General features: G+C 52.6%; 2 protein-coding genes across 3 annotated transcripts; both read left to right on the top strand.

Moving 5' to 3' along the window:
• The first annotated feature begins 226 nt into the window (after positions 1-226).
• Positions 227-3709, top strand: LOC117646242 (dynein assembly factor 3, axonemal). The gene is made up of 7 exons (XM_034387076.1): positions 227-645; positions 1620-2126; positions 2201-2480; positions 2559-2692; positions 2765-2930; positions 3013-3065; positions 3706-3709. The coding sequence occupies exons 1-7, from the start codon at positions 227-229 to the stop codon at positions 3707-3709; spliced, it is 1563 nt and encodes a 520-aa protein (XP_034242967.1).
• A 926-nt stretch (positions 3710-4635) lies between these two features.
• LOC117646081 (ATP-dependent translocase ABCB1-like) lies at positions 4636-12848 on the top strand. 2 transcript variants are annotated; one of them, XM_034386763.1, is made up of 26 exons: positions 4636-4906; positions 5590-5741; positions 6947-7016; positions 7099-7236; positions 7313-7416; positions 7496-7625; positions 7722-7855; positions 7937-8233; positions 8302-8473; positions 8553-8777; positions 8868-8993; positions 9076-9279; positions 9378-9629; positions 9706-9848; positions 9930-10059; positions 10151-10297; positions 10380-10481; positions 10563-10724; positions 10807-11010; positions 11098-11198; positions 11286-11426; positions 11505-11661; positions 11738-11932; positions 12010-12258; positions 12344-12490; positions 12578-12848. In XM_034386763.1, exons 1-26 carry the CDS (start codon positions 4739-4741, stop codon positions 12770-12772), a joined length of 4245 nt encoding a protein of 1414 aa, XP_034242654.1. In that variant the 5' UTR covers positions 4636-4738; the 3' UTR covers positions 12773-12848. The 2 variants fall into 2 exon arrangements, with proteins under 2 accessions (XP_034242654.1, XP_034242655.1); XM_034386764.1 differs by lacking the exons at positions 4636-4906; positions 5590-5741 and adding an exon at positions 6692-6849 and having other exon boundaries at positions 12578-12772.
• The last annotated feature ends 301 nt before the right edge of the window (positions 12849-13149 follow it).

The following is a 13149-nucleotide window of genomic DNA, read 5'->3' as shown; positions in this document are numbered from 1 at the left end:
GGGCAGGCATCTCGCGGTGCTTGGCTGCGCTTGGCTGTGCTGCGCTCCTCCAAGACGCGGGGCGGGACGCGGCGCGACGGCGCGGAGCGGAGGGTTCCTGTCGCGGGGTGTCGCGAGGCGAGCAGTCGGCAGCACGGCGTCGACGCGGACGGAAGCCTCCCCGAGCTGGACCTGACGGCCACCGCCCCTCTCGCTGCTGCAGGGCCCGCGCCACGCCACGAAGGCCATGTCCAAGAAGACGACGCTGCAGATGACGGTGGGCGAGGAGACCCCGACGTGCTGCTCCCAGCTGGCCGAGCTGCCGCGGGGCCGCGCCAAGGGCACGTGCACGGGGGCGGGCGGCAGACTGGTGGTGGCGGAACTGCCGGAGAACCACGCCACGGTGCAGGTGGACAACCGGGACCCGTGCCGCTCCAGGATGGTGCTGACCATGGACGACATGTCCATCTCCATGGAGCAGTCGAGCTGCAGCCGCGCCACGGGGGCCCGCAACTCGAGCGTGACCACGCTGTGCGTCCAGACGGCCAAGCCGCCCCCGCCGCCCTGCTGCCGCCACCACCCCTGCCACCACCTCTGCCACCACCAGTGCCACCCGCACTGCCACCCACCCAGGACCGTCCTGGAGACGCAGCTCGTCGTCAAGAAGTGAAGCCGCCCCGCCACGGCGGCCACGGCGGTCACGGCGGCGCGGGGGACCCGCTGGGGCTGTTCGTCGTGGATCCCCAGCCCGACGAGAGGTGAGCAGTCAGGGTTGGTGGTTAAATACAGCGATGCTGGTGAGCAAAGCTACAGAAGCAAACAAAACAAATGTACACATCACCCCGCTAGTTTGAAATTTTTGTTCTAAGCTGTTTTTTGTTTGGCTTTTTTCGTCGAGTCCGATTTCACACACAAAACTGTATCACACTGTGCTGGCTCTGCCAGGAAGCTGGCTGGTGGGGCCGGGTTCCTGGCAGTGTAGTGGCCCGCTCCGCTTGACGGCCCCGAAAATGGGCGCGTTGTTTCTCCTTGATTCGTGCATGCCTTGCCTGTGCTGCCTGCGCTGCCTTGCCTTGGCCGGGCCGGGGCTCGCCTTGGTCGATTGCTGTCAAACAAGGGAAGGCAAAGCCAGGCAAAGCGCGCAGCGATAGGACCCTTTGCTTCGCTGCTTCGCCCCTTCCAACCCCATCCCGTCCCGGGGAGGCGAGGCGGCCTTGAACGCCGACGCGCAGCGCGCAGCGCGCAGTGGCGGCCCGTAAAGCCGCTTCTGCATCCCTTGCCTGCCCGCCTGCCGTGCGCCCCCGGGCCGGGACGAGAGCCTAAGGAGTCAATGCCACTGACTCGCATCGCCGTGCCGCCGTGCCCATGCAGTGGCGTGCCGCGTGCCGCGCCCCGGGACACCGTCATGTGGGTCTATTGACTTCGTGCCAGCCCGAGCCCCGGCCTTGAAGCATCAGCCCTGGCCTGCATTCTGCGCCTGCACGACGGACGGCACACACACACACACACACCAACACACTCACAAACTTTGCCTTGTTCATAAATTATGGCGCCTTGACGCACAGCTGTCTGGCGGGCTGATCTTGATCTGAGTGACGCCAAGGGCGCGCACGCCGCGCACACCGACGCGTTTGTTGCAGCGCCCACGACGAGGACAGCCTTGACGTGCTGCTCGTCGGCAACATGGACTGCAGGCACGTGCTCAAGACCCTGAGCCGACTGCACCGCCACGCCGCCGCCCTGGAGGACGACGGCCAGGGCGACGGCCAGGAGGAGGGCGGGCGGCCGCGGCGACGCAAGGTGCGCTTCTTCGTGGCCGAGACCGTCATGGAGCTGGTGGCGCGCCAGCTGCTGTTCATCCTGGCGGCGCTGGAGCCGCCCGACCGCCTCGGCAGGACGGAGAAGGTGCGCCTGCTGCTGGAGCTGATGGGCAACTCGTTGGTGCGGCCGAGCACGGCGCTGTGGCTGCGCAACGCGTCCAGCCTGCTGGTGGACTTGGTGACGGACCCCGACGCGCTGCGGCGCCGCCTGCCCCTCGTGGACCTCAGCCACCTGCGGCACCGGGACCGCGACCGCCTAGAGGAGGTGCTGGCCTTCTACCAGGAGCGGCCGCAGAACTTCCGGGTCGGCTACCACTGGGACCAAAGGTGCCCATCACGGAGCCAATCGTGCTGCTCGCCTCCACGTCCATGGTCTCCACGGTGTGCTTGGTGTCCCGCAGGCTGCGGCGCCACTTCGGCACGCGCTACGACAGCCGGGCCGGCGCCTACGACTGGGACTACCACATGGTGCTGCACGACCTGCCGGCCGGCGACAAGGTCTGCGTGCACGAGTACCGCCACTGGAGGGAGACCGGCGTGGCCTTCACGTGGCTGGAGGCCGAGCAGTCCGAGCCCAACCTGTCCCTCGCCGCCGGCATCGTCCGCGAGGGCTGCCACCTGCTGCACGGCGGCTACCTGGGGGACATCGTCGCGTCGCCCTTCATCGCCTACGCCATCGAGGTAACCACACCGTCAAACCAACTGTGGAGAACAGGAATAAGTTTGTGTGGCCGCAGATCTCATCGCCTCTCTTGGCAGCTGGAGCCCGAGGACGCGGCCGAGGTGTTCCGCAAGGCCAACGACAAGTACGTGAGCAGGTCCACGGACGCGGCGGAGCGCCACCTGAACAGGATCACATACGAGCTGCAGCATGGCCAGGACTACCAGCCGACGTGAGTGGGGCCTGTATTCGACTTGCCGACGTCCGCGCCATGTACTTACGTACTTGTTGTTGTTGATTTAAGAGAGGATCCTTCGAGGGGCAACGGCGGCGTCGTACTCACCCGCGTGACGGACGAGTCCCGCCTGGACCCGGCGGCGCCTCCTGAGGAGGACGACCAGACCCTGCGCAAGGTGCGCCGGTCCGCCGACATGAAGGGCTACGCGCCGTTGCCAGTGGAGAACGCCGAGGTGAGGCTCGCGGGCACGCGCCCGACGGAACGATCGTGTTTGAGCCGAAGCAGCAATTGCTCCGAGACGGTGTTCTCCGCAGGTGGTGTTCCTGTCACCCAAGTTCCTGCAGGCGCCGCGCGAGGGCCGCGCGAGGTTCTCCGGCCGCTTCCACTGCGCGGTGCTCGGCCTCGGCCTCGGCGAGCGCCACCTGGACGCCGCGCTGCGCGCCGTGCTGGCGCCCGAGGCCGTGGTGCTGGTAGAAGGCTCGCGCTTCCTGCTGCAGCGCCCCGAGGTCCGGCAGCAGGCCGCCGACGACCTGGTGCGGCGCGCTCGCGACGCGGGCCTGGCGCCGCTGCAGCCCTTCCAGCCCGACAAGGACGACTTCGCCAAGTTCGTGGTGGACGCGGGCTGAAGAGGAGCGCACCCGCTGTCTGGGAAGAAAGCGCGACTCGTGAAGCGGCGCAGCCAACGACATGCGAACCCTGGCCCGCCTTGACGGCCACTCTCGACCAAGTTTAAGAATCACCGGTTGGCAATGCTCTTTGTTTTCGAGACAGTCTGCTGGAGGGGATCGCGTCTCCGCGGGACGCTTGCATTTCCCACCGCACGACCACTGTTCTGTGTCGGGGGAATTCCGCGAACACTTAACCACCATAGACTTTAGTTTTATTTTTCCTACCAGGACCACACCAGCGAACCACTGCCCTACTGCCGTTTATACTAGAGTTGCACATCCAGTAGCGTGCTTTGTTCGTCTGCCTTGTACTTACTTTTGCTGATTCCTCTGTGACAGTTAAATTATTGAACGAATAAACACTTTGCAGTCATGCAACCGCCTCTCGCTTTCTCTCCCAATGCCACAGGGCCGCCACAGTGCCGACACGGGGCCGCCACGCCGCCAGGTACGAAACTGTCACCGCGACATCCCACGCGGGTCGGAGGTCGGGGGGAAGCGGGGCGGGGTCAAGGCTGAGACGTAATAGGGCTGCACCACGCAGCAGGTTCATTCCGAACAATGCGTTCGTCGTTCCGTCTCTCTCACACTCGCGGTGTGTCCCGTGTGAGCGTGAGAGAGGCAGAGCGAGGAAGCGCTGATCGAAATCGGCCTCCAGCGAAAGGACGAGCACGACGTCGCGAGTCACTCCAGCCATGCTCCAGCCAAGCGCGAATAGGATGGAAAGGGGGGGGGGCCTCCTGGGTAGAAATGTGGGCAAAAAGTAAGACTTTGGCCCTGTACCGCACCAGCGCCACCGAGTGGGCACGTTAGTGGACTGGGCTGGACTCCAACGTTTCGACTAACGTCGGCCCGTTCTCTCCTGGTGGTGCCCCCGCCCTTCCCTCCCTTTAACCTCCACTTCCGGACCACGTAGTACAACATTGTACTCGCCATCATCAAATCAGTGACTACTGCCGCCATTCAAGGATCCCAGAACTGTGACCACGAGGCGGCGAGGAGGTAATTAGGGTCCAGGAGGCTCCCCACCTCCGACACCTCCGTTCGGTTCGGGCTGGAGCTGGAGCTGGAGCCATGCCGGCAGGGGCAGGAGGAGGGCGAGGAGGGCGAGGAGGGCCCTCCCGGCGCCCGGCGTCGCCGCCGCGCCGCCGCATGCCGCAGACGCAACGACGGAACGACTCGGACTAGTCACGTGTCGGCGGCACCGCGCCGCGCACCGCCACGCCACGCCACGCCGCGCGTCTCGGATACTCGGCGCTGGCCGACGCAGACACCGGAGCCGCGCGTGTGCGGTGTGCGTGGCCGAGCAGTGGCCGAGGAGACGAGACGAGGCAGCAGCGGCAGAGGGCCGAACGCCAGCGCCACCAAGGACATGTCAGGCATGTCGACGCCGGGGAGTGAGGAACGCCCCTCGCGGGGGCGGCACGGCACTGTGGCGAGTGACTCGTCCGCGCTGACCACCAGCACCGGCACCTGCTCGGCCACCTTCAGCGAGGACAGCGGCAGTGGCCTCAGGAGCAGCAGCGACGCCGACGACGAGGTAAACAGTGCGCAGAGGTTAGGTTGCCCCGTGTCAAGTTTGTAAACAAAGGCAGGTGACTGAGGGTTGGGGGTGTTTGAAAGTCGCTGACGGCCACTGTCTTAGTTCGTGGCCTTCCAGGTTGTTCTGTTGCTCGTTGGTTCTTGTTGTCACGTTTAAATGGAAATTTCAATTAATTTTTTTGGCGACGTTTTTGATTTGACATGCGTTGTTTTGACGGTAATTCTATAGATTACGACCAATTACGACGTCGCCCCTGATGTGCATGTATATGTAACGTGCACGGCGTACAGCTTGTGGGCACTGTTAACCCAGGTGAACCCATAACGCCGTGCAGATAGGCAACCCAACGGGCACTGGGCACCCAGGGTCTGGGATAGGCAACCCAACTAACGCCTGGGGGAAGGGCCACGAGGCCGATATGCAGGCCAATGTGCAACGGAGTGCATTCATTGGCCTCGCCTCGCCCCGTTCCTTTCTTTCTCTCTAATCCGTAATCTCTGATATCCCGTCGTGAACGCCGAGCCGAAAACGAAGCAACGGAACCCAGAGGCCGGAACACAGGAAGCAGCGAATAAAGGGGGAGGGGTGATTCCCACCGTAGTGAGATGATAAGATGCTCTGGTTTTTTCTTTGTTCTTCCTCCTTTTGCTGTCACTGATATCGCCCTGTTTCTAACGCAGACCTCGCCCCGCCTCGAGCTGCTGCACCGGAGGCCGTCCGAGGTGCGGCGCGTCGGCGAGCCCGAGTGGAGCCCGCTGCTGGCCAAGACCCTGCCCGGCCTGCCCCACTCCGAGGCCGTGCAGCCCTCCAAGGCCACCGAGGCTTGCCGAAGGTGCCCGCTCTGCTCCAGTTCTCCGCCGCGACCTCGCGGGCCTGCACCGCGCAGCCCTTTTGGTGGAAAACGTAAACACGGCCGACTATCTATCGGCCGAGGCCGCGCCGCGTTGCCCAGTGCCCAGTCATTCCCTGCGACCCGCTAGCCGCGCTAGCCGGTCGGCGCACACGCCGCACGCATGGCATGACACGCACTTGGCGTAGCGCGTAGCGCGCTGGCCGCGAGTGACGTCACTGTCACCGCGCGTCCTATCAGGGAATGACCGACACGACGTCAGGCCGGGGCGGCGTCGCGGTGGACACGCGGACTCGGAAGGAAGGAGGCCACCGTGGCGATGAACTGCCGCCCGCCGCGTCCGCTCATCGGCAGGGAAGACGGATGCTGGAGCACGATGTGCCAGGGGTTGCTTACTCGTGTACTTCAAGATCCAAATGGAGTTCATAAAAAGTTCCCACCGGATAGCTAAACCTATTCCATAACTATTTGGGGCGTCCGCTGATGACGCTGATCGGAACTGGACACACGCTGCAAGCATGACGCGTGCAACTGTCGCGTCGCCGATCGGGGAGGGGAGGGGGACGCGTCTAGGGCGTAAAGACCGAGACCCAAACGCTTCGGCTCTCGGAATCGGCCTGCCTCTTCGGCTGGGTGGCTGGGTGGAGGTGTGACTGTGTGACTGCAACTGGAGTGACGCAGCGGATTGAGCTGCGCGTCGGCCCGGGCGGTGGGCAGCCCGGGCTTTGTTTGTGTTGTGCCGGTCTTGCCCGTCGTCCCGTACCGGCCGGCGGGGGCCCCGATAGGGCGGGTGGCATCCCCAGCCCCGCGCTGCCTCGCGACACTCCCAGTGCAGGGCGCACGGCACGTCGTCCGCAGTCCCCGCGGCACTTTGTCGCCAGCCCCGAGGCCTGCAGGACGTCCCCTGGCTCCGCTAGCTCGCACCGACCGCACGGACCGCCGACGGCATGATGAAGCCCTTGTCGGGCAAGGCGCTGGAGGAGGTGCCGCTGCTGGGTGCGCAGGCCCAGGGCGCCCAGGGCGGCCGCTGCAAGTCGTACGGGCTGGCCGTCGGCGATGCCGATGGCGGTCCGAGGGCCTCGCGCACACGGTAAAGCCACCACCACTCGCCGCCCTCGTCGTGCGTCCGGCTGCCGCTGTCGCCACTCTCTTTTATTTTAACTTCCTTCCGTTTTATGCACGTTTAGGAAAGGCAAGGCAGTCCTAGACGACGACGACGATGACCGCGGTATTCGGAAATCCGGCCTATCTGGTCTGGTGAGTTTTGGCTACGTCAATTTTAATTGGGTGTTTTTTTTCATCTTGTTGGTGTTTCTTTGAAAGATGTGTGTGGATCCAGTTCAGGTACGCCACTCGGCGGGACAAGATGCTCATGCTGGTGGGCCTGCTGTTCGCGGCGGTGCACGGGGCGTCATTCCCCGTGCTGGCGCTCGTCTTCGGACAGATGACCAACACCTTCATTCTGCAGTCCACTGCTGTAAGTGACATTTTACTCGTTTTGGAGGTTTTCCACTCACTTGAGAGGATTAATATTTTTCGTCTAATTTGATTAGACTTCTGTCAACAAAAAGAACAATGAGTCAGCTCTTAATGGTGAGATGTTTGGTGAAACTACACCCTCATCAACTATGATCAACCCTGATCCAAATACCACCAGGTAACTTTGATCTTAGAGTTACATTTTAGAATGATTTTCTATTTGTTGCACCTTGTTTTATTCTCCAACTTTGTTTTAGTGTGCCTGACATCAACGAACTGTGGAGAAGTGGAGGTCTCTCGCCAGCTGAATTCACAGCTTATATGTCTCAATTTTCACTGTATTACCTTTATATTGGTATAGGTGTCCTTACTGCAGCTTTTATTCAGGTTGGTCTTATACAAATTGTTTATGCATTCTGTGGTGGTTTTTCCCGATAATTTTTTATAACAATAGTTAAAACAATTATGTTCGTACATTTTTAGACACTTTGCTGGGAGTTGGCTTGTGAGGGTCAGGTCCATACTTTGCGTAAAATATTTTATGCTCAAGTGCTTCGTCAAGATATCAGCTGGTATGATCAAAATGAAGAGAATGACCTGACATCCAAGCTTGCTGAGTGAGTGTACATGTACTTGGGTTAGTCAAAAGAAAATTTCAGAACACATCTGTATCTTTTTTCTTTTCTTTTTTATTGCAGTGATTTAGAGAGGGTTCGTGAAGGCATAGGAAGTAAATTCAGCATGGTCATTCAGTACATCGCCACCTTCATATCTGGCCTGGCAGTGGGCTTGGTGGCTAATTGGCGGCTCACTGTTGTCATTCTGGGTGTGGGCCCCCTGCTCATTGGCACGTCAGGCTTCCTCGCAAGGGTGGCTGCATCATCAGCTGCTCGAGAGCAGATGAAATACGCTATTGCTGGTGGCATTGCGGATGAAGTATTGAACTGTATACGAACTGTGGCTGCATTTGGGGCTCAAGATAGAGAAGCAAAGAGGTATTTATATTTTTGCTTAAAATAATAAACTGTAGATTTGTGGGTACTTAATTTATTTTTTTGATCAGGTATGAGAATGCTTTGGAAAAAGGCCGATGGATGGCTATGAAAAAATATTATTACTTAGCAGTTGGCCTAGGTGTTGTCTTTTTTGTGACCTATGCTTCTTATGGCTTGGCATTCTGGTATGGGTCACAGCTGATTGGAGCTGGTGTGGTGACTCCAGGCAGTGTCTTCACAGTAAGTATCTGGTCAAACTAGACTGTCTTAAAAAAAATTAAAAAAACATTGTTACTTTAAACTTATTTTTTGTGGCCAGGTATTTTTCAGTGTCATGGCTGGAGCTTTTTCTCTTGGCAATGCTCTTCCCTTTATAAATGCTGTGAGCACTGCTATTGGTGCAGCATCTAATGTTTTTAATATTATCGATAGAGTGCCCAATATTGATCCATATGACACAAGAGGATTGAAGGTTCACAAAGTGAAAGGTCACATTGAATTCAAAAAAGTTGGTTTCACTTATCCAGCAAGACCAGAAGTACAGGTACATATTTCTAACAAAACTTATCTTAAGTGTTGTGAGTATTTTTTTTTTTTGTATTATTACTTTTTTTTTTTGTTTTTTTTTTTGTAGATTTTGAAAGACTTTACTCTTTTGATTGAGCCTGGGAAGACAGTTGCTCTTGTTGGACCCAGTGGTGCAGGAAAGAGCACTGTGGTGGGATTGCTTCTTCGATTTTATGATGTAACTCTTGGCCAGGTAAAGAAATTTGGCACTGATGTGACAATAGCTCTTTTTATTGGTGTTACAACAAATGGTTGAAATTATCCATATTTCCTAGGTTCTGGTGGATGGAGTTGACATAAAGGACCTTAATCTTTCCTGGTTGAGGTCTCAGATTGGAGTGGTATCTCAAGAGCCTGTTCTTTTTGGAACAACTATTTATGAAAATATACGCTATGGTAGAGACGATGTGTCAAAAGCAGAAATTGTCCAAGCAGCTCTCATTGCCAATGCCCACAGTTTCATCTCTAGTCTACCAGATGTAAAGAATCCTAATGACGTTTACTCCATAATACATCAAATATCAGTAATTATTTTTCTCTATGACAACCTAATTGGCTTTATCCTATGTTCTGTTAGGGCTATGACACCATGGTTGGTGATCGGGGAGCTCAATTGTCAGGAGGCCAGAAGCAAAGAATTGCAATTGCCCGAGCTTTAGTGAGAAACCCTAAGTTGCTCTTGCTTGATGAAGCCACATCTGCTCTGGATGCTCAAAGTGAGGGTGTGGTACAGGCTGCCTTGGACAACGCCATGCAAGGGAGGACAACCATCATCATCGCTCACAGATTGTCGACTGTGAGAAATGCTGATTTCATTTATGCTATGAAGGTACGGTCAAACATCAATAGGTAACAGATTGTGTTAAATTTTGATATCTAACTCTTTTTTTTCGTCTTTTTTGCAGGATGGAGCTATTGAAGAATATGGAACACATGCAGATTTGATGTCCAAGGAGGGGCTTTATCATCATCTTGTAATGACTCAACTGGGTGAGAAAGAATCTGTTCGAAATGACTACTCTTCTGGTGGAGAAGCTTTAGGAGCCGCGTAAGTTTTTTGATTTAATGTTTCCTCCTTATTTTTTTGTATTAGTCAATTCTGTAATTTTTATTTGCTTGGAACTTTTAGAACTGAGTCATGTGATGGAACTCAAACACCAACCAGGGAAAAAAGATACAACAAGCGAAGGTCTCTTTCCTTGTCATTGGCATCCTTGGAGGACCCTGAGCTTGACAGACTTGCCAAGGAAGCAGATGAGGTGGGTTCTTGCATTAAATTTTAATCATTGGTATGTTTTTTTAAAAAATATTGTGCTTGTACTTGAAATTTATTCTTATCTTATTTTTTAGACTGAAGTTAGTGAAGATGTGAGTGTCAGACGCTTGTTTCAACTAAATTCTCCAGAGTGGATGTGGTTGTTGCTTGGATTTATTGGATGTGCTCTCACTGGTTCCATCATGCCTGTATTTGCATTTTTTTATGGAGAAGTTTTTGCTGTAAGTATTTCTAGTGCTGGTTGCTTTTTTGTTGTCTTCTGGTAAAAAATTTGAATTTGAAATTTTGGTTTTTCTTTGTCAGACTTTTACTTTGAGAGGAGAAGCGCTCGAAAAAGCAGCTCTTTTCTGGACGTACATGTTCTTAGTTCTTGCAGTTGTATCTGGCTTGAGCTTTTGGCTCCAGGTAAGATTTTCGATATGTTGTAGAAAGACATACACTGACTTCCAGTATATTGATTTTGACAACCTGCTCCTTTCTGTATAGCTTGTGGCTATGACAACTGCGGCAGAGAAGCTTGTGATGCGAATGAGGCTGCTGGCCTTCAAAAATATTTGTTACCAGGCGGTCGGATGGTTTGACTTAGACAGCTCCTCAGCTGGAAGGCTTACTAATCGTCTAGCTCGTGATGCACCCCTTGTCAAAGCAGTAAGGTTTTTCCATGGCCATAAAAAAAGTTTTAATTTTTTTTATCTCTAAATTTTATGGGTTTATATTTATTCATTTTCAGGCAGCAGGCTTGAGAGCAGGGCAGGTAATTGGTGCATTTGTAACTCTCTTTGCTGCACTTCTCATTGCCTTTTTGTTTGGATGGAAATTGGCTCTGCTACTTGTAGTAGCTGTCCCTTTCATAGCGGGAGCATCATACCAACAAATGATGATTCTAAGAAGAAATCAGCGAAGAGATGCCGAACTCATGAACGAGGCTGCAAGAGTAAGTGATTTGCTTGTATTTTCGTTTTGCTTGGAAACAGTGGTTATATTGTATCTTAAAATAATTTACTGTCTGGTGTTTTTTCAGGTCGCATCAGAGAGCGTTTCAAATATTAGAACTGTACAAGCTCTTGGAAAAGAACGCTTATTCTTTGAATTGTATTTGGGATACCTGAGTGCTCCATTTGCGTAAGTGTCATGATTAAAATCTCAGTTTCTTCCCTTGAAAAAAAATTTGCTCACCTTCCTGACCTTTTTCAAATTCAAAATTTTCAGTGAGGCGAAGAAACAAGCATACATATACTCCATAGTTTTTGCCCTTTCACAAGCTGTAATCTACATGATGTATGCTGGAGCATTCCGATTTGGTGCATACCTGATTGAAATTGGAGATATGGCACCAACTGATGTGTATAGGTAAGTCAGAATATGCATTTCATATAAACATCAATCATGAGTGATTTCATTAACTTAATTCTGTATTTCTTCATTTAGAGTTTTCTTCGCACTGGCTTTCTGTGCTGCTTCTGTCGGACAAACGTCAGCGTATCTGCAAGACTATGCCAAAGCTAAGCTGGCTTCTTCTTTGATGTTTCAATTGATTGATAGGAAGCCAGATATTGATTGCTCTCCTACAACTGGAATAAGACCAGTAAGTTATATTTACCTTCAAGCCCCTTTAAAAATGTAGATGTGGATTCATTGCCTTGTTTGTTTGGTGCCTGTAGGTCATCTCTGGCAAAGTTACTTTCAAAGACGTTCGGTTCCACTACCCCTCTCGACCTGATGTCCCAGTGCTACGTGGATTGTCTGTCTCTGTGGATCCTGGTCAGACACTCGCTCTGGTTGGCTCTTCCGGTTGTGGTAAAAGCACAACTGTCTCTCTTCTGGAACGATTCTATGACCCCTCCTCAGGATCAGTAGTAAGTGCCCCACATTATTTATTTAATCTTGGATAAATCCTAATTAAACTATAATTATGTTTATTTTATTTTTTTAGATGGTTGATGACATTGATATCCGTACCATTAATCTTCCTCATCTTCGTTCTCACATTGGGCTAGTCACGCAAGAGCCTGTATTGTTTGACTGTTCAATAAGACACAATATTGCATATGGGAAAGCCTTTACTTTAACTTCAGGCTCCAAGTCCGCTCAGGCGGACCAGCTTGACACTGTACCTATGCATGAAATTATTGAAGCTGCCAAGGCAGCAAATATCCACAACTTTGTCACTAGCTTGCCTCAGGTTAGATGCAGTTCATTACTTTACATTATTTACCAAGAGTGTCTTGTTATTTGTTTCGGCTTTTAAACACAAGTCTAATTCATAGGGATATGAGACCATGGCTGGTGATCGTGGGACGCAACTGTCAGGAGGCCAAAAACAGCGTATTGCTATTGCACGTGCTCTTCTGCGTGATCCCAAAATACTCTTACTTGATGAAGCAACATCTGCTTTGGATACAGATAGTGAAAAGGTATTTTTTCTCCAATAATTTAAATTACTTTTTTCCTCTAGTATTACTGTATTTAATGCATTACTTCTGGATTCCGGTACTTTTCAGGTTGTCCAAGACGCTCTAGATCGTGCTAGAAAAGGACGCACGTGCATCACGATTGCTCATCGTCTGTCAACTGTGCAAAACGCAGATTGCATTGCTGTTATACACAATGGTCGAGTTGCTGAAATTGGGACTCATGAAGAATTAAAAGCACGTCACGGAAGATATTATCAACTCATTAAACGCCAAAGATTGTAATGTAATGTGTTAAATTAAGTTGGAAACCATACTTTTATTAAATTTAAAGAATCACAATAATGTTGCAGTATTAAAATGTGCTGGTATTATTTTTAATATCAAATCAAACCACATCTATCGTGATCTCTCATCTTGCATATCTTATAGCACTTCTAATCAATATTAATTTTAATTGTTGTTTGGCTGTGCCAAAATTCTTATGTCTTATGTGTGTTTGTATTTTTTTTTAAAGATTGTATGATCTGTTTATGATCAATGTTTATTGATATCTATATTTGTTTTAACGATGCTCTGAAAGAGTGTCCTGTTGTAGTTAAGGACTTTTCATAGTTTGTTAAATGTTATTAGAAAAAGTATGTGCAATCTCAAATAAAATA

Source organism: Thrips palmi, unplaced genomic scaffold (assembly GCF_012932325.1).
Source record: "Thrips palmi isolate BJ-2018 unplaced genomic scaffold, TpBJ-2018v1 HiC_scaffold_19, whole genome shotgun sequence".
NCBI lineage: Eukaryota > Metazoa > Arthropoda > Insecta > Thysanoptera > Thripidae > Thrips > Thrips palmi.
This window is presented reverse-complemented; position numbering and strand designations above follow the sequence as displayed.